This window comes from Dendrobates tinctorius, unplaced genomic scaffold, assembly GCF_039654945.1.
Source record: "Dendrobates tinctorius isolate UK_male_01 unplaced genomic scaffold, ASM3965494v1 ptg000134l, whole genome shotgun sequence".
Lineage (NCBI taxonomy): Eukaryota > Metazoa > Chordata > Amphibia > Anura > Dendrobatidae > Dendrobates > Dendrobates tinctorius.
Window position 1 is genome coordinate 14,627,675 of NW_027361802.1, and position 20,044 is coordinate 14,647,718.

General features: G+C 42.2%; 1 protein-coding gene across 1 annotated transcript in view; it reads left to right on the forward strand.

The window, feature by feature from the left end:
* Positions 1–20,044, forward strand: part of LOC141048334 (transmembrane channel-like protein 2-B) — a 198,415-nt gene that overhangs the window by 76,690 nt on the left and 101,681 nt on the right. Inside the window, exons 11-14 of the mRNA XM_073543816.1 lie at positions 9,500–9,647; positions 10,540–10,728; positions 11,018–11,197; positions 19,383–19,526. Coding sequence (XP_073399917.1) covers positions 9,500–9,647; positions 10,540–10,728; positions 11,018–11,197; positions 19,383–19,526 — 661 coding nt within the window. The remainder of the gene's footprint in view (positions 1–9,499; positions 9,648–10,539; positions 10,729–11,017; positions 11,198–19,382; positions 19,527–20,044) is intronic.

Sequence of the window (20,044 nt, forward strand, 5' to 3'; positions counted from 1 at the left end):
AATATCGCTATAACTTGTGACGTTATAGCGATATTGCTAGCGATATGGCTGTGTGTGATACTTACCTACGACCCGCTCCCCCGCTGGTTATCGCTGATCGCGCGAGAACGTCCTGGACTGTTTCTCATCGTCAGCTTCCTGCGGCGCTTCCTGCTGTGACGATGAGCGACGTGTGGAGCCGGGCGGGAGGACGCAGGATCGCCTGGTGTGACAGGTAAGTAGCGACCCCCATCCCCAGCATTGTCGCTAGTGAGATCTGCCTGTGTGGCAGCTCACTAGCGACCACTTAGCGATGCACCAGCGATCCTGACCACGTCATATCGCTGGTCGGGATCGCTGGTGCATCGCTAAGTGTGACAGTACCTTAAGAGACGAAGAGATAAGGAACTTATGTCTCTATTACAACAAATTAGCATTTCAGAATGCATACATAAAAAAAACAAACTCTCAGACCTCTCTCCAGGACCTAGACTCTCTTCGCAACAAACGTAAAGATTTATTAAACATGAACTCTGAAAAAATGTTTATGCATTGCAGACAAAGATTTTATCTGCATGGGAACAAATTCAGTAAGCTCACTTCCCATATACTTAAAAAACAAAAAGAAAAAACGTTCATTAAGCAGGTTTTTACTAAAGCTAACAAGAAGGTGTTTAGGTCCGATGAGATTGCTGAAACTTTTCGATAATATTATGAATCACTTTATAATTTAGATACCCCTGAACCGATGATAGATTGCTCTACGGCAGCAGATAGGATACAGGAATTTTTGGCCCCCCTGTCCCTACCCAAAGTCTCATTAGGAAATCGTATAGCCCTTCTGTCAAAAATTACCTTACGAGAAATACAAGTCACCCTACACACTATACCAAACCATAAAACACCAGGCCCAGACGCTTTTCCTGTGATTTACTATAAAAAATTTGCAGACATTCTCCTTCCACACCTAGTAGACCTATTTAACGCATTTCTGGAAGGAAAAACCTCATCCAGACAATCCCTTGAGGTCTATATCACTATTATTCCCAAGGAGTGTAGAGATGGCAGCCTTTGTGAAAATGACTGGCCTATCTCATTACTAAACATGGACTTGAAGTTATGGTCGAAGATTCTAGCTTCTAGAATTAATAACGTCCTGGGATCGCTGATCCATCCTGACCAAGTGGGTTTCGTAAAGGGTAGGGAGGGTAAAGACAATCCTACAAAAACTTTACTTGCTATCTCTCATGCTAAACGCTCTGGCATCCCTTTAACCATTCTGTCGACAGATGCCGAGAAGGCCTTTGACAGAATCAGCTGGCACTATTTGACTTGCACTTTGCAAAAATTTGATTTCCCCCCTCCTTTTATAGAAGCCATTATGTCTTTTTATACGACACCAACTGCCAAGGTCAGGGTAAATGGACTATTTTCAAACTCTTTTAAGATTTCCAATGGCACTAGACTGGGCTGCCCTCTCTCCCCCTCTCTTTTTGTCCTGGTGATGGAAACCTTGATTCAGAAAATCAGACAAAATCCTGAGGTTAGGGGATTAGTGGTGGGCCATATAGAACTCAAGATAGCTGCTTTTGCAGATGACCTCCTTCTCTTGATTACTAACCCTAATACAGCTTTTTCACACCTCTCAGCTATATTTTCGGAATTTGGAATTCTTTCCAACTTCAAAATCAACATGAGTAAGTCTGAAATTTTGAATATATCGGCTTCAAAAAAAGAGGTTTCGAAACTTGAACAAACGACCCCTTATCACTGGCCTTCTGAAAAGTTAAAATTCCTAGGGATTTATTTAACTGCTGACCCCTCAACACTATATAAATTTAATTTTCTCCCTTTGATGTCCAACTTAAAAACTCTACTTAACTCTTATGATCTGCCTTACCTTTCTTGGATGGGGAGGATCAATGTTGTCAAATCCTATATATTCCCAAAAAATTTTTATGTTATGAATATGGTCCTTATTCCTCTCCCCAAATCCTTTTTTATTATGGTGAACAAATTAGTTTCAAAATTCATATGGAAAAACAAAAGAACCAGACTGCCTCCCAAAATTTTATTTTTACCAAAAAATAAAGGGGGACTAGGTCTGCCTGACTTCAAGAAATACTACCAAGCCATCCACCTCTCAAGTTGGCTACGCATGATCAAGACCAACCCTGATCAGAAAGATAAAAATTTTGAGGTCAATCTGTTGGGCAATATGGCCGAGATTTTTCTTTGGTCTTCCTGTACCCCGGCTACTCACTCGATTAACGCTATAACATATAATACCTTAGCTATTAGACGTTCCTTAGTTCCTAACACATTACCCCATTGCTATTTTTTAGACCAGATCCCACTAAGAGTCATTCCTTGGATGATTGACCCGAATTATGTCGACGTTTATGGTCTATGGGACTTTTTACCGAATCTGCCAATTTCGCACCTTCTCTCAAACCAGATCCCCTGCACAGAAGACTGGCCAAACGACACCAGGAAACAAACTCAAAACCTTTTACAAAAGCGTCATATAAGTTTTATTATGTCCAAATTTAGGTCGGGATACAAACATGGTCCTGATTGGCTGTGGTTGGAATTTCTGGTAGGTCTCCAGTCTGTTCCCCCTAAACTTGTTTCTAAATTGTACATGAATCTAGTTACTCCGCTATCTCAATTTAAGCCACTTTATTTATCCTCATGGGAATCTGAATTAAAACTATCCTTATCTCCCCAAGAGATTAGTCAAATCTTAGGCAATTCACACGGCTTTTCAAGGTGTATTTTGCTACAGGAAAATGCTTTCAAAATTCTCTCACGCTGGTACAGAACACCAGATAGGCTGTTCCATATGGGTTTGGTTTCTTCTCCTCTTTGTTGGAGATGCTCTAGTTCGGTAGGAACACTGACCCACATCTTTTGGACATGCCCGGCTATCTTTACATACTGGACAGGAATCAATGGCTACCTGCGCCAATTAGGATTAACTACACAGAACCTAACACCTCAAGAAGTTCTTCTACCACTACCTACTAGAGAGTTTAAACCCAAAAAACATAAACTACTACCCCTCGTGTTAGCAGCTGCTAAACACCTAATCTCCATTCATTGGAGACAACCCTCCCCCCACATGATGACTGAGTGGGTATCTAAAGTTCAAGACATCTATAGATTGGAAGAGATGTCAAGCTGGGAGTCGCGCTAGCGATTTCTTATCAACTTGGCATCCTTGGGCAACTAGACCTTCCCCTGTCCTCTGACAGTTTTCAGTGATGGACATACTTGCTAACCTTTCCCCGTTCCCTTCCACAGTCCTGCGATGGAACGTCAGAGCCCGTCCCCAAAAAACTGCGCCACATTTGTGCAAACATTTCCAAGTTTGTTAGAGCAGACTAACCAGTTGCTTACTCACTTGACTGTTTTATCTGTTGCACTCTTTAATTCAGTTGTCTCACCTTAGGAGGTCTCCAGAGGGACTTCGTATGTTCTTTTGGAGCCGTTTATACAATATCTAAGTTAAAATTACCTGAACTTAGTTCTGTACATTGTTTGGTTTCTTGTATAGTTTACCTGTTTAGTGGTCTCTGCCAGGATTATTTCATAGATATGTAACTATCAAGCTATCCCACTGATTTTTTTTTTTCTGATGTGTGAAACATATGCTATCTAACTGGCTGAGCCACAATGTTCTTGCATTGTATTATATGAAAAATTCTCTTAAATAAAGAATTACAAAAAAAAAAAAATTACAGCGCTCTCCTTTGTTTGTAGGTGGGAAAACTTGCAAAATCGTCATTCTATCAAATACTTATTTTCCCCTGTATCTATACTGTTCAAAATATAAAGGGAACACTTAAACAACATAATGTAACTCCAAGTTAATCACACTTCAGTGAAATCAACCTGTCCAGTTATGAAGCAACACTGATTGTGAATCAATTTATCCTGCTGCTGTGCAAATGGAACAGGCAAAAGGTAGAAATTATAGGCAATTAGTAAGACAACCCATATAAAGAAGTGGTTCTGCAGGTGGTGACCACAGACCATTTCTCTGCTCTCTTCCTTTTTGGCTGTTGTTTTGGTAACTTTTGCATTTTGTCATTGCTCCCACCCCTAGAGGTATAGTAGCATGAGGCTACAAACCACATAAGTTGCTCAGGTAGTACAGCTCATCCAGGATGGCACATCAATGTGATCTGTGGTAAGAAGGGTAGCTATGTCTGTCAGCATAGTGTGCAGAGCATGGAGCAGATACCAGGAGACAGGCCAGTACATGGGGAAACATTGAGGGGTCCATAGGAGAGTAACAACCCAAAAGCAGGATTGCTACCTCTTCCTTTGTGCAAGGAGGAACAGGAGGAGCTGTACCAGAACACTGCAAAATGACCCCAAGCAGACAACTAACATCCATGTGTCTGCTCATACTGTCAGAAACAGACTTCATGAAGGTGGAATGAGGGCCCGACGTCCAAAAGTGGGTGTTGTGCTTACAGCCCAGCACCATGCAGGGCGATTTACATTTGTCAGAGAACACCAAGATTGGCAGATTTCACATTGTCACACTGTGCTCTTCACAGATGAGAGCAGGTTCACACTGAGCATGTGTGACAGAATCTTAAGATGCCATGGAGAACATTCTGCTGGCTGCATCATTCTCCAGCATGACCAACACATCCTCAGACCCCTTGTGAGACCATATGCAGGTGCACTGGGCCCTGGGTTTCTTCTGATGCATGACAATGCTAGGCCTTATGTGGCTGAAGTGTGTCAGCAGTACCTGCATGATGAATGCATTGTTGCTATAGACTGGCCTACCCGTTTCCCAGACTTGAATCCAATCAAGCACATCTGGGACATCATGTCTTGTTCCATCCACCAATGTCACGTTGCAACACAGACTGTCCCGGAGTTGGCTGATGCTTTAATCCAGGTCTGGGAGGAGATCCCTCAGGAGAACATCTGCCCCCCATGAGGACCATGCCCAGGAGTTCTAGGGAGGTCATACAGGCACGTGGAGGCCACACACACTACTGAGCATGATTACTTTGTCCTGCGTCATTTCCACTGAAGTTAGATCAGCCTGTAATTTGATTTTCCACTTTGATTTTGAGTATCGTTTTTATGTTTAATTGTTCTCAACACATTCCACTATGTAATGAATAAAAATTTGCAACTAGAATTTTTCATTCAGTGATATCTAGGATATGGTATTTTAATGTTCCTTTTATTTTTTTAGCACTATATTTTTGGCCAGTTATCAAGAGTAGTATTTTAGACATATGTTTACTGTTCTAATCTTTTATCAAAAAATTATTACTATTTTTAATAGAATTTTCAATTTCTGTAGTATTGTAAAAGATATTGTTTTCTTATCATTATAGTAAGACTTGTTTTGAATAAGTTAACACTTAGTTAATTTATATAATTACATTTTTCTTTATTTGCCATTTATTGCGCATGAACATCAGAAAGATTTCCAAAAGGGGTCTATTTAGCAGCATATCATGCAAAGTTCTGGTTTTCTAACTCAGTCACCTTAATAGGCCCCAACCTATGGGAGTTTCCTCACATATGCATATGAGCATATGATAGTACATGCGAGTCCCTTCATCACACCCCAATAGGTAAGGGCGAGTTGCATCATTGCTCGGGTCTCCCCGAGCATGCTCGGTTGATCGCTGAGTATTTTGACGTGTTCGTAGATTTAGTTTTCCTCATCTCAGCTGCATGATTTGCGACTTGTAGACAGGCTGAATACATGTGGGAATGCCCTAACAAACAGGCATTCCACACATGTATTCATGCTGTCTAGCAGTCTCAAATCATGCAGCTGAGATGAGGAAATCTAAATCTCCGAGCATGCCAAAATACTTGGAGACCATCCGAGCATGCTCGGGGTGACCCAAGCAACGAGTATACTCACTCATCACTACACCCCAACATTAATATTTGAATAAAGACCATAGACTAAAACCCCTTAAATACTGAAGACTACTGGCTGGATTCCAATAAACCAATACAGGCCCAAGGTCAGACTCCATAAATAAATATATACTACTGATCAAACGCACTGAAAAAAATACAAAACATACATTGTATCCAAATACATACCTAAAATCAGACCTCTGAAATAAATACAGATTCTATGAATGAATACTGATCCAGGATTAGACCCCTAAATTAAGTATAGCCCCATGACCAAAAACTGAAACCCTTGACTAGACCCCTTGAACAAAAGCAAAACGCCTTAGGTTCCAATAAGTAATTCAGCCTTCTTAGTAAAATCAAATTCCCCTAGACCGATAAGTAAATATAAACCTTCCAGAGGTCCAAAACTAATTGAGATCCCTGAACTCTTTAATAAATGCAGCCCTCAGCCTAGACCCACTAAATATATCCAAACATCAGACCTCTTCTTGATTCTGAAGCCAAAATAGTGCTCCTCTCCTTATAATGACCTCATATCTGACTTGCTTTTATACAGACATTAGAACAGAAGCCTCTTTATATAGACCCCAGAAAACCTGTCTAAGATTATATGTTTTCTGTACTTTAGCATAAAGTGGGTACAGAAAGTATTCAGACCCCTTTAAATTTTTTCACTCTTTGTTTCATTGCAGCCATTTGGTAAATTGAAAAAAGTTTATTTTTTTTCTCATTATTGTACACTCTGCACACCATCTTGACTCAAAAAAACAGAAATGTTGAAATTTTTGCAAATTTATTAAAAAAGAAAAGCTGAAATATCACATGGTCATAAGTATTCAGACCCTTTGCTCAATATTGAGTAGAAGCACCCTTTTGAGCTACTACAGCCATGAGTCTTCTTGGGAATGATGCAACAAGTTTTTCACACCTGGAATTGGGAATTCTCTGTCATTCTTCCTTGCAGATCCTCTCCAGTTCCATCAGGTTGGATGGTGAACATTGGTGGACAGACATTTTCAGGTCTCTCCAGAGATGGGAAAATGGGTAAAAAACAAATCTGAACTGAGAAAAGTAAGTTAATGTGTATGCACAATGTAAGTGCATATTAACACATGACCATTAACCAGAGAAAACAAAAAGCAAAAAACACAAATATCCTGAACTAAAAGTAAAAAATATACTGCAAATAATGCATAAAGGTAATAATAATAATAATAAGGGTATTTAGTAAACATAATTTTGATCAAAATAATGTACAAGCCATCCCGCCACGTCACGGCAACCCTTGTGGGACAGTCCCTACTCTAGTATTTAAAAACTTTTCACTTGCCAAGTGGCGTGAATGTGAATAAGGGTCGAGCGGCTGAACCACTTGTAACAGCTTAGGCCAGACTGGATGGCTTTCCCAGCTCAGAAAGAGGGCGGTCACACCCATATATGCACTGAATGCACAATGAAATGAATAAAAAACAAATCTGAACTGAGAAAAGTAAGTTAATGTGTATGCACAATGTAAGTGCATATTAACACATGACCATTAACCAGAGAAAACAAAAAGCAAAAAACACAAATATCCTGAACTAAAAGTAAAAAATATACTGCAAATAATGCATAAAGGTAATAATAATAATAAGGGTATTTAGTAAACATAATTTTGATCAAAATAATGTACAAGCCATCCCGCCACGTCACGGCAACCCTTGTGGGACAGTCCCTACTCTAGTATTTAAAACCTTTTCACTTGCCAAGTGGCGTGAATGTGAATAAGGGTCGAGCGGCTGAACCACTTGTAACAGCTTAGGCCAGACTGGATGGCTTTCCCAGCTCAGAAAGAGGGCGGTCACACCCATATATGCACTGAATGCACAATGAAATGAATAAAAAAAAAAAAAGGTTGGATGGTGAACATTGGTGGACAGACATTTTCAGGTCTCTCCAGAGATGGGCAAATGGGTTTAGGTCTGGGCTCTGCCTGGGCCAGTCAAGAATGGTCACAAAGTTGTTCTGAAGCCACTCCTTTGTTATTTTAGCTGTGTGCTTAGGGTCATTGTCTTGCTGGAAGGTGAACCTTCAGCCAAGTCTGAGGTCGAGAGCACTCTGGAAGAGGTTTTCATCCAGAATATCTCTGTACTTGGCCACATTCATGTTTCCCTCAATTGCATCCAGTTGTCCTGTCCCTGCAGCTGAAAAACACCCCATAGCATGATGCTGCCACCACCATGTTTCACTGTTAGGATTGTATTGGGCAGGTAATGAGCAGTGCCTGATTTTCTCCACACATACCGCTTAGAATTGTCACCAAAAAGTTCTATCTTCGTCTCATAAGACCAGAGAATCTTACTTCTCAGAGTCTGGGAGCCCTTCATGTGTTTTTAGCAAACGCTATGTGGGCTTTCATATGTCTGGCACTGAGTAGAGACTTCCATTGGGCCACTCTGCCATAAAGGCTTGACTGATGGAGGGCTGCAGTGATAGTTGACGTTGTGGAATTTTATCCCATCTCCCTACTGCATCTGTGGAGCTCATCCACAGTGATCTTGGGGTTCTTCTTTACCTCTCTCACCAAGGCTCTTCTCCCACAATTGCTCAGTTTGGCTGGATGACTAGGTCAAGGAAGATATCTGGTGGTCCCAAACTTTGTCCATTTAAGGATTATGGAGGCTACTGTGCTCTTAGGAACCATGAGAACTGCAGAAATTATTTTGTAACCTTTGCCAGATCTGTGCCTTGCCACAATTCTGTCTCTGAGCTCCTTGGCTAGTTGCTTTGACCTCATGATTCTCATTTGGTCTGACATGCACTGTGAGCTGTGAGGTCTTATATAGACAGGTGTGTGCCTTTACAAATCAAGTCCTATCAGTTTAATTAAACACAGCTGGACTCCAATGAAGGATTAGAACCATCTCAAGGAGGATCACAAGGAAATGGACAGCATGTGACTTAAATATGAGTGTCTGAGCAAAGGGTCTGAATACTTGTCATATTTCAGTTTTTCTTTTTCAATAAATTTGCTAAATTTCTGTATTTTTTCAGTCAAGATGGGGTGTAGAGTGTGCATTAATGAGAAAAAAAATGAACTTTCTTGAATTTACCAAATGGCTGCAATGAAAGAAAGAGTGAAAAATTTAAAGGGGTCTGAATACTTTCCGTATCCACTGTAACTATGTTGTGTATGGTGGTTACCTGGGAAAAATGAGAAGAAAAGAAAGGTAAGAATAAAAAAAATTTAAAGACATCACCATTGAAAGATACCGCCTCCTCCTTCTTTCAGAAGTCAATTGGGGGTTCCCGAAGCGCGTGCAATCACTTATCTACATTTTTCATTAAACTCCTTATACAGTGGTTTGATCAGAGGTCTGTCTGCTCGAAATAGGCTGCTGAAGTAAGTTGAACAAAGTAGTACTAGAGCTCTTTGAAATCAATTGTGACCATAAATACTGGTTACATTGAGCCCTCTGAGAGTGAAAACGATTCTTTGCACGATTTCTCCTATCGCTTTTACAGTTGGTTTTCCTCAAATGGAGGTTTTCCAGATGAGACAACCACTTTAATATGCATTCCAGTATACATGCTTTTTACAATTTCTATTAATTCCTAGAATGGCCAAGAATATAAATGAAAGCACTGCGGATGGGGATGATAACAACTTTATATTCAGCTGGAAAATTTTTACTAGTTGGGATTACCTCATTGGCAACCCTGAAACAGCAGACAACAAGTTTGCATCAATTACAACAAGCTTCAAGGTATCTATTGTTTAATACCTGTTTCTAATGGTCTAATGGATAGTATCATATATACAGTGTGTCCATAAAGTCATGGTGCATTTTTGACCAGTCACTGGAAAGCAACAAAAAACGATAGAAATGTGAAATCTGCGCCAAATAAAAGAAAAACTCTCTCAGTCTCATACATATTCAGTGCAGTTCGATGATGGCTCCATTTGTTGCCCTACACACATCCAAACAATAGTGAAGTTCTTGCCACACACGGGTAAGGACGTCTGATGTAACAGAGTGAATAACGTCTGTGACTCTCTGTTTTAAGTGATTAATATCGTTGATGCATTCAATGTACACATGTTGATTCACACAACCCCAAAAGTAAAAGTCTAAGGGTGTCAGATCCAGGGATCATGGTATACTTGTATACTATCCTGTGAGTGGTCAAAAGTGCACCATGACTTTACAGACACACTGTATATATATATACAGTGGGGCAAAAAAGTATTTAGTCAGTCAGCAATAGTGCAAGTTCCACCACTTTTGTTTCTGACCAAATACTTATTTTCCACCATAATATGCAAATAAAAGGAAAAAAAAACAGACAATGTGATTTTCTGGATTTTTTTTTCTCAGTTTGTCTCCCATAGTTGAGGTCTACCTATGATGTAAATTACAGACGCCTCTCATCTTTTTAAGTGGTGGAACTTGCACTATTGCTGACTGACTAAATACTTTTTTGCCCCACTGTATATGTAATAAAACTGAGTTCACATGTGACTGTGACATGTTATTGCATTTAATTGCCACCATTTTGACAAGATTTTAACAAATGCAAAGCTTTGTGGACATAGCTGAAGCTCAATTTAACAATTTGGAAACAATGTAAAGAATAATAGATTTATGTTGCCATCAGGAATCTATTGTGGATGAACAAGAAAACACAAAGGAAGAAAATATTCATTTACGGAGATTTCTAATTGTTCTGGCCAACTTTATGATCACCATTTGTCTTGGAGGAAGTGGTTATCTCATTTATTTTGTTGTGAAGCGATCACAGGAATTCAAAAAGCTGGATAACCCAAGCTGGTACCAGAATAACGAGGTATGACTAATTTTATGAGTTATTTCAATGAAACTTATATTTTTATTTTTGGGATACATAGAAAACAAATATAGATTAATTAAAAGTACATTTTTTTTACAACTAAAAATCAGTTTCAAGCAAATCAAAACTCCAGTCTAATAATATCAATATTTCTATTATGAACTCTATTCTGTCTGTTTCCGAAGAGTATTTTGTGCCTTCCACTTAATGCCTATCTCACTTATCGAGAACATATTATCATTTTGTTCTGTCTGTCTACTAAGTTATAAGTGTATTCTACTTGCAGATAGAAATTGTAATGAACCTTCTGTCGATGTTTTGCCCTCCATTATTTGAAACAATAGCTGGTATGGAAAATTATCACCCTAGACTGGCTTTGAAGTGGCAACTTGGGCGGATTTTCGCACTCTTCCTGGGCAATCTGTATACTTTTTTGCTGGCTTTAATTGATGATGTCAATGGCAAGGTATGATTAAAATGTGCAAAACATTGCTCTGGAATTTAATGGAATAGATGAAGATCTAATGCTGAAATCTTTGCTTCTACATTATTATTTAAGTTTACGTCGGACCATATACAAGTGCTTCTCACAAAATTAGAATATCAACAAAAAGTTAATTTATTTCAGTTCTTCAATACAAAAAGTGAAACTCATACATTATATAGAGTCATTACAAACAGAGTGTTCTATTTCACATGTTTATTTCAGTTAATGTTGATGATTATGGCTTACAGCCATTGAAAACCCAAAAGTCATTATCTCAGTAAATAAGAATAATTAACAAAAAACACCTACAAAGGCTTCCTAAGCATTTAAAAATGCCCCTTAGTCTTTTGCAGTAGGCTCCACAATCATGGGGAATGCTGACTTGACAGATGTCCAGAAGGCAGTCATTGACACACTCCACAAGAAGGGTATGCCACAAAAGGTCATTGCTGAGGAAGCTGAGTGGAAGGAAAAGGTATTGTAGAAAAAGGTGCACAAGCAACCGGGATAACCACATTCTTGAAAGGATTGTTAAAAAAAGCCATTCAAAAATTTGGGGGAGATTCTCAAAGAGTAGACTGCTGCTGAAGTCATTGCTTCAAGAGTCATCACACTCAGACATATCCAGGACATGGGCTACAAGTGTCGCATTTCTTGTGTCAATCAATCATGACCAATAGACAATGCCCGAAGGGTTTTACCTGGGCCAAGGAGGAAAAGAACTGGACTGTTGCTCAGTGGTCCAAGGTGCTGTTTTAACATGAAAGTAAATTTTGCATTTCATTTGGAAATGAATGTCCAATTGTCCATGAGTCTGGAGGAAGAGTGGAGAGGCACACAATCCAAGCTGCTTGAGGTCCAATTTCCACAATCAGTGATGGTTTGGGGAGCCATGTCATCTGCTTGTGTAGGTCCACTGTGCTTTATCAAGACCAAAGTCAGCGCAACTATCCACCAGGAAATTTTGAAGCACTTCATGCTTCCTTCTGTCGACAAGCTTTTTCGAGTGGGAAGTTTCATTCTCCAGTAGGGCTTGGCACCTGTCTACACTGCCAAAAGTACCAATACCTGGTTTGAAAACACAAAGGAAAAAAATACCTGGTTTGAAAACAGTATCACTGTGCTTGATTGGCTAATATACTCACCTGACCTTAACCCTATAGAGAATCTATGGGGTATTGTCAAGAGGAAGATGAGACACCAGACCCAGCAATGTAGACAAGCTGAAGGCTGCTATCAAAGCAACCTGGGCTTCCAAAACACCGCAGCAGTGCCATAGGCTGATCATCTCCATGCCACACTACATTGATGCTGTTATCTATGCAAAAGGAGCCCCGACCAACTATTGAGTGCATTTACCGAACATACATTTCAGTTGGCCAATATGTCGGATTTTAAGCTCATTTTGCAAGCTGGTGTTATAAAGTATTCTAATTTGCTGAGAAAATGACTTTTGGGTTTTAATTTACTGTCATAGTCATCAACATTAACAGAAATAAAAACTTGAAATACATAACTCTGTTTTTAATGACTCTATATAATATATGAGTTTCACTTTTTGTACTGAAGAACTGAAATAAATTAACTTTTGATGATATTCTAATTTAGTGAGAAGCACTTGCATTATCCAACACACCTAAAAATAATGTAATATAATATGAGATTATGACACCATTAGCATTAACAGGACAAACAACTGCTGTTCCATCAGACTCCCATATATTTGAAATTGATGAGATATCTTGTGAATAGATAATTACAGTCTATACCCGGTCAACCCCTTTAAACTGCTCCATAAACATTAAAAATTAATTTGCGTCTTGCTCACATGTTCGTATAACTCGGATTAGTGCTAAGCGATGTGTTATCAGATAGCACTCGGACCAATGTTATACTATGGGGCAGTGCTGATCAGCATTTTTTTTTCTCATGCTGATTTGGCATGAGAAAAAAAATCACACCGTGCTGTGTGTGGCACTGGAACTCAGATTACGTGCACCCATACAAGTCTATGGGTGCATGTAAAACATCGATCTGCACTCGTATGAAATCCAATGTAGAAGATGGAAAAATTAGGTTCTCCATCTTCTCCACATCTGTGATGCCAGAGAATCGGATCACACTAAGCTGACACAGCTGAAAGTCATATCCGAGTTTAAGCCGAGTGTCATTAACATACTCAGCCCGATACTTTTGCAAAGAGCAATATCGCTTGTCTGACCTCGGCCTAATAGTTTAAATAAACTCATTTTTTAAGAATTTTGGCCAGCATAAAAAGTTATAAATTTTTGCAAATCATAACTTCTGCTGTTCCCCAGTCTATTTGCCAGCCTTCACATGCATTGAGATCAGAATGTGCTCATTTAGAGTACAGATGATGGCAGGGGAGGCTGAAGGCTGGCAAATAATTTGCGGAAATACAGGAATTTAGGAGCAAATTTCATACAATTTTTTGTACGAGAATGAAGACAAATAATAAAGTGATTTTCAAAGTTTTCTATGAGGGACAAAATTATTAAAAAAAATTAAAATTTAATTACTCTTTGATCTGACATGAATGGGACTTGATAGATATTACAAGGTATTTTGGATGATAAGAAAAAGTTTCTAACTCACTTGTACGGTGAACCAAAGTGAAACATGAGAAATTACCTAAGATGTTCCCAAGAAATCTGCTACTGTATATTTATACTAGTGCTTAAATGTCTGCATCTAAAATAGCACATTCCATACATGTGAAAAGATTTTTTTCTGAAGCATGTGTATCATTTTGTCAAGTGGACAGTCACAGAATTTGTTTTGGCAAATCTGCTGTGTTTGAATAGAGTGAAAATATGCTTTTTGCCAACATGATTCCCATAGGTGTAGGCAAACAAGATGCTAAGGATAGTCTGAAGAAGTAACTCATAGCTGCAGGTCTGTAAGCAAAGACACATTTTTAATTTTTTTTCCAAAGGTGTATATTAAGGCTTGTTGAGATTTTTTTCATGCTTTTTCTTTGTGATTTAAAAATGTTTCAGTTGATTTGCAGCATGAAATAATCTTCGGATATTTTACTTGTCCTCTTGCTTAGAGTGCATGACAGTGGTCTTTTTTCACAATTACATAAACTATAAGCGTATTTACATACAACATCTTTTATTGTTTGTTAAGCAGAAGACATTTCAGGAAACTCTGCCATTTTTTTTTCCTTAAGAAACTCTTGTGCCTTTTTTCTATTGTTTCTTGAGCATTTATCTGATGGTTTTTGCCACCAAATTTTCTTTAAGGATTTTCCCATGGTTTTTGTGATGTCTTTTTTACTGTCATTCCCTGGTCTTTTCTCACTGAATTGAATAATGAAGAAACTACTAGTGATTTTTTTTTTTTAAGCAGAAATGATGGTAAAATGCTCCAAAAGACGTCAAGGTGTCTTCTGGAAATCTTTTGAGCTGTCCCATTGACTTGTATTGTAAAGTACAGATTGTATTAAATGTGTAAAAGACCAGAAAAAATGATTTTCTTTTAAAGGGAATCTGTCATCCCATTTTAGCCCTATAAGCTGCGACCACCGCCATCAGGGGCTTATCTACAGCATTCTGTAATGCTGTAGATAAGCCAATGATGAAACCTGAAAGTGTAGGGAAGGTGACCTGACGGACGGACGGACTAGTCAGAGTGAAGAAAGATAGGTTTGCACAGTGTAGGTAGGAGTCAGTGATTACAGTGGGGAAACAACTAGGAAAGTGTAGTGGACATGCAGTACCTTGGGATGACCATTAGATGGCAGGGTGGAGTGTGAGCAAAGGACTTTACGGCAGCTTAGGGCTTTAGAAACCGTTGGTCATGGGGGGCGTGGTGACAGTTAGAGTGACAGTTTCAAGGAACCGGGGGAGTTATAAATACTGAGGGAGGGTTCCAGAAAGTTCCAGTCCCCAGGGGGGAGCTCAAGTGACAGGAGGACTACGACAGTCTGTGCACTCTGAGGAGAATCCAGACCAGGGGGACTGAGGAGAGAGGATGTCAGGGGGGTGGTCCTGACAGGAAAGGACCGCAGTTGAGACGAGGTACTGGGTGTAAGACACCGTATGTGACACGACGACTGAGCAGTAGAAGCGCTGTTGGTTAATGGGCCTAAGGCGGCCACAGTGACGGAACTGTCAGGAGCGTCGACAGTAAAGGAGGGGACGGTGTGTGCAGACACGTCTCCAGTGTACGGTGTGAGAAGCGGCTCTGGAAACGGAGGGCCGCGAGGTGTGCCGTCAGTCGGACGGCAAGTGAAGAAATAAACTTGGACCTGTTGCACCCAGAATCTGCCTCCATCGTGTCTCTGTTGTCATCTCTGCGCGGTATAAAAGTAGGACCACCCCCCCCAGCTCGGCACCCCACCACCGACACTACATTTGGCATAGTCGGCAGGATCGCCGCCGCTAATACCCCATCTTCTGCGGCAGACCTGCCTCAAAGAATGGAAAAGGACTTGGACTACTCTGTTTGGATTACAATTACCTGTGGATTACAAATGACCTACCTGTGGAATACAAATGGGAAGCGCTGTGGCGGATCTGTGTGGCCAGCAGAGGATCCGGGGCGGTACCAGGTACTGTGCAGTATGGCGGTGTTGCTTCAGCGCAGAGGAGAGGTCCGGGTGTTTGCAGTCGTGTTGAATGGACTGGGACCCCCTCCAACGTACCCCAAAAGGAAGCAGTATGTGCCTGAAAATCGACGCTTCCATATATTGGACCCTGACAGGATGGTGGAGAGGCCTGCCGACACCTCACCTCACAGAGGGAGTGGCACAGAAGAAAAACTTGGCTGCGGCTGTCTGATGCCATTCGAGTGCTGCCCAACGGACGGTATGAGACTCTGCAGGTGTCGGGGCATCGGCCGCCTAGAGTGGCAGTGGCGGCAGGGGATGGAGCTGTGCCAGAAGTCGCCCTCAGAGCCACGGGAGAGCAGCGGGATGCTGAGCTGGGGAGCGGAGCCTGAGCGGAGTTAGCGAAAACGGCCACCACCAATACCAGCAGAGGACTTCTCAGCGGAGCCCCCGAGTTTAGGGGAAAAACCCGCGGGACAGTGGAGCGAGGGACGGAGGCTGCGGGTGAAGCCACGTATTGATGTGATGGAGGCCGCAGCGCCGGGGAAGGTGAGAGTACCCCCGGCACCACCAGTGCCTCCGCCAGCGGCCCTCATCATTCCGCCGCAGCACGCTGCCCCCTGCGCACCGGAAGGCCTGGGTACATCGGGCCCAGTGGTGTATGCAGAGTTGTGCGAGGCCCCTGCTCAAGTCCCTGAGGTACCCCGCCTGGAGCCGCCAGTGCAGAAGTCATCCAAAGAAGACGCTGCTGCGTTCCCCCTGCTGATAGCAGCTGCGTCGTTGGAACCGGCCGTTACTCCGGCTCCATTGGAAGTAGTGGATGCGGCCTGTCCTGAGGCCGCGGTTATGCCGCTGCTGAAGTCGACTGCGGCCGACTTAGTGGGCCTTGTGATTCCAGGCTCCAAGGACCCGGTTGTCCCCATTTGCCACCTGGCCCCAGCGGCTGTTGAGCCGCAGGAATCATCGGCCGCCTCTGATCCACGTCCTTCCTCGGTTAAGTCCCGCCCACCGGACTCCAAGGCTCATGCCGGACCCTCTGTTTGGGTCGCAGGAGTTATAGAGAAGAAGAGGGCCAGGGGGCAGGAAGTCTGGAACCTGCTCCATGAGAGGGGAGAGGCTGGCATGGCGGCTGCACGACCCCCGGGACGGCTCGTTTATACTATCTTGCAGAAAGGGACACTTCTTGCATCCTGGGAGCTCCATGGTTGTGGGGTCCCATACTACTGACCACCGAAAGGAGGATTGAACTGTCAGGAGTTCGTTGCACCGTTGTGCAGGTCAAAAGGACAGTTCGCGGTCAGCTTTTAAAAAAAAAAAAGAAATGTTTATCTGTGATTTTTATGTCTGTTTTTCTATGTTCCTCTTACAGGATAGTTTGTGTTTACTTGTTAGACTGACAGAGCGGGGATACTTAGAAGAGAGGGAGTGTCCATGTCCAAGGAAGGGGGGAGAAAGAAGACATGCAATGTTATGTTGTTATATGTTGGTTTTAAAATGAGCAAAAGAAAACGGAAAAAAAAAAAAAATTATAAAAAATGGGGTACTTGTGCTATTATAAAGTTGTATGATGTATAACATGCAAAGAAAAATGCAACAGGTCCGGGTAAGGGAAGGTCTGCGGGACCAAAGGAAAGTGTGAGATCCGGTAGGGATCTAAGAGTTGAGGAGGTCTGGGAGACCGGGACGCCGACCATGACATGTAATTGAAAGAAGGAAAATGAGTTGGAAGACATGAGAAAGACAGCCGTCCTAGGTCAGGTCCCCAACACCACGGACACCCCTGAAGAAGGAAAGGCGGGCGCCGGCAATGATCTGGTAGGTGAGTGGCCTCGATCATGGCGTACCGGATAGTGAAAGGTAACAGTAGGGGAGAGTAGGGGAAAGATACACGCCGTAGAGAGAATACGGGTGTACCTTGCCCAATTTGAAAGACGTTGTCATGTGGCGTGCACGCTGGTGAGTAGCAGTAGGCTGCTCAGAGCATAGTGCTCCCAGTATGGTTCGGCCCCCGCAGATAGTGGGTTTGGCTCAACTTCTGGTCCGACAACAGAATGTAGGTGTAGATTCAGAACGACGAAGGCAGGGATGACGATTGTCGAGGACGACAATGGACAAAGGAAGGGGGAGTGTAGGGAAGGTGACCTGACGGACGGACGGACTAGTCAGAGTGAAGAAAGATAGGTTTGCACAGTGTAGGTAGGAGTCAGTGATTACAGTGGGGAAACAACTAGGAAAGTGTAGTGGACGTGCAGTACCTTGGGATGACCATTAGATGGCAGGGTGGAGTGTGAGCAAAGGACTTTACAGCAGCTTAGGGCTTTAGAAACCGTTGGTCATGGGGGGCGTGGTGACAGTTAGAGTGACAGTTTCAAGGAACCGGGGGAGTTATAAATACTGAGGGAGGGTTCCAGAAAGTTCCAGTCCCCAGGGGGAGCTCAAGTGACAGGAGGACTACGACAGTCTGTGCACTCTGAGGAGAATCCAGACCAGGGGGACTGAGGAGAGAGGACGTCAGGGGGGTGGTCCTGACAGGAAAGGACCGCAGTTGAGACGAGGTACTGGGTGTAAGACACCGTATGTGACACGACAACTGAGCAGTAGAAGCGCTGTTGGTTAATGGGCCTAAGGCGGCCACAGTGACGGAACTGTCAGGAGCGTCGACAGTAAAGGAGGGGACGGTGTGTGCAGACACGTCTCCAGTGTACGGTGTGAGAAGCGGCTCTGGAAACGGAGGGCCGCGAGGTGTGCCGTCAGTCGGACGGCAAGTGAAGAAATAAACTTGGACCTGTTGCACCCAGAATCTGCCTCCATCGTGTCTCTGTTGTCATCTCTGCGCGGTATAAAAGTAGGACCACCCCCCCCAGCTCGGCACCCCACCACCGACACTACAAAAGATAAGACAAACAGGTTAAATTATACTCACCGGGGGGTGTGGTCCGGTGCGGTGAGTGTCGCGGTCCAGTCTGGCGCCTCCCATCTTAATAGGATGATGTCCTCCTTCTTGCTTCTACCTCGGCTCCTGCACAGGCGTACTTTATTTGCCCTGTTGAGAGCAGAGTGAAGTACTGCAGTGTGCAGGCGCCGGGAAAGGTCAGAGAGGTCCCGCGCCTGTGCACTGCAGTACTTTACTCTGCCCTCAACAGGGCAGATAAAGTACGCCTGCGTTGGAGCCGAGGGAGAACCAAGGAGGAGGACATCATCGTATGAAGATGGGAGGCGCCAGACAGGATGGCGACACCCATCAGACCGGACCGAACGCCCGGGTGAATATAATCTAACTCTTTTTTCTTATCTTTCAGGTTACATCGGGGGCTTATCTACAGCATTACAGAATGCTGTGGCCACAGCTTATAGGCCAAAAATGGGGTGACAGACTCCCTTTAACTGCTTGATATTTTTAGAAACCTTAAGTGCTTAAAAGATGCTCAAAAGCCTGAATATATGTACAGCAAGTCATTATTCATCAGAAATGCATATATATTCCTTCTTTTGAGCATCTCCTTATAATTTTTTCCAGACGGTTTCTGCAACAGATTCCTCCTGAAAGGATGTTGTGTGTACATAGACTAATTGTTACTTTATTTCTAGTTAGCAGAAGAGGAGGTTATAAAGAACAAGACTCTATTACTGATAGCCAGCATTTCTAATGGAACTAATGGGAGCACTTCAACACCATACATTCATCCAGCCGATATGCCCAGAGGTCCATGCTGGGAAACAAATGTGGGAATAGTAAGTCATCCATCATCTTTACAAAATTAGAAAGGATATGGTAACACACACAGCTTTTGTGAATTTGTTTGCATGCGATCAATGGAAACATAATCTTGAAAGACTGAAAGAATTTAATGTTTAAGATTATCCCAAAGTGTTGGGCCGACACAGTACTAGGTACTAATGACCATACTTACCAATGAGCATGTTTTCTATTCAAGAGTAAATAAAAAGTGCTCAGAAAAACTTATTAAATATGATCATTTCCAAATTGAAGGGAAATTTTAATTTTTTTTTGCTAATTACTCTTTTTTATGTAACATTAATAATGTTACATTAAGGAGACTATCCATTTTGATGATGACTACAGCTAGGCACTACATAGGTACACAATGTAAGTAGAATCCACAGTATTTATCTATAATATACTGCTATATGCTTCTTTCTGTCCGAAATCTATATAGACTGTGCCTTCGTAGTGTGTCTGGGCTCAGAAGGCCACATCCAGGATGGGAGAGCTTGCATCAGGATGGGAA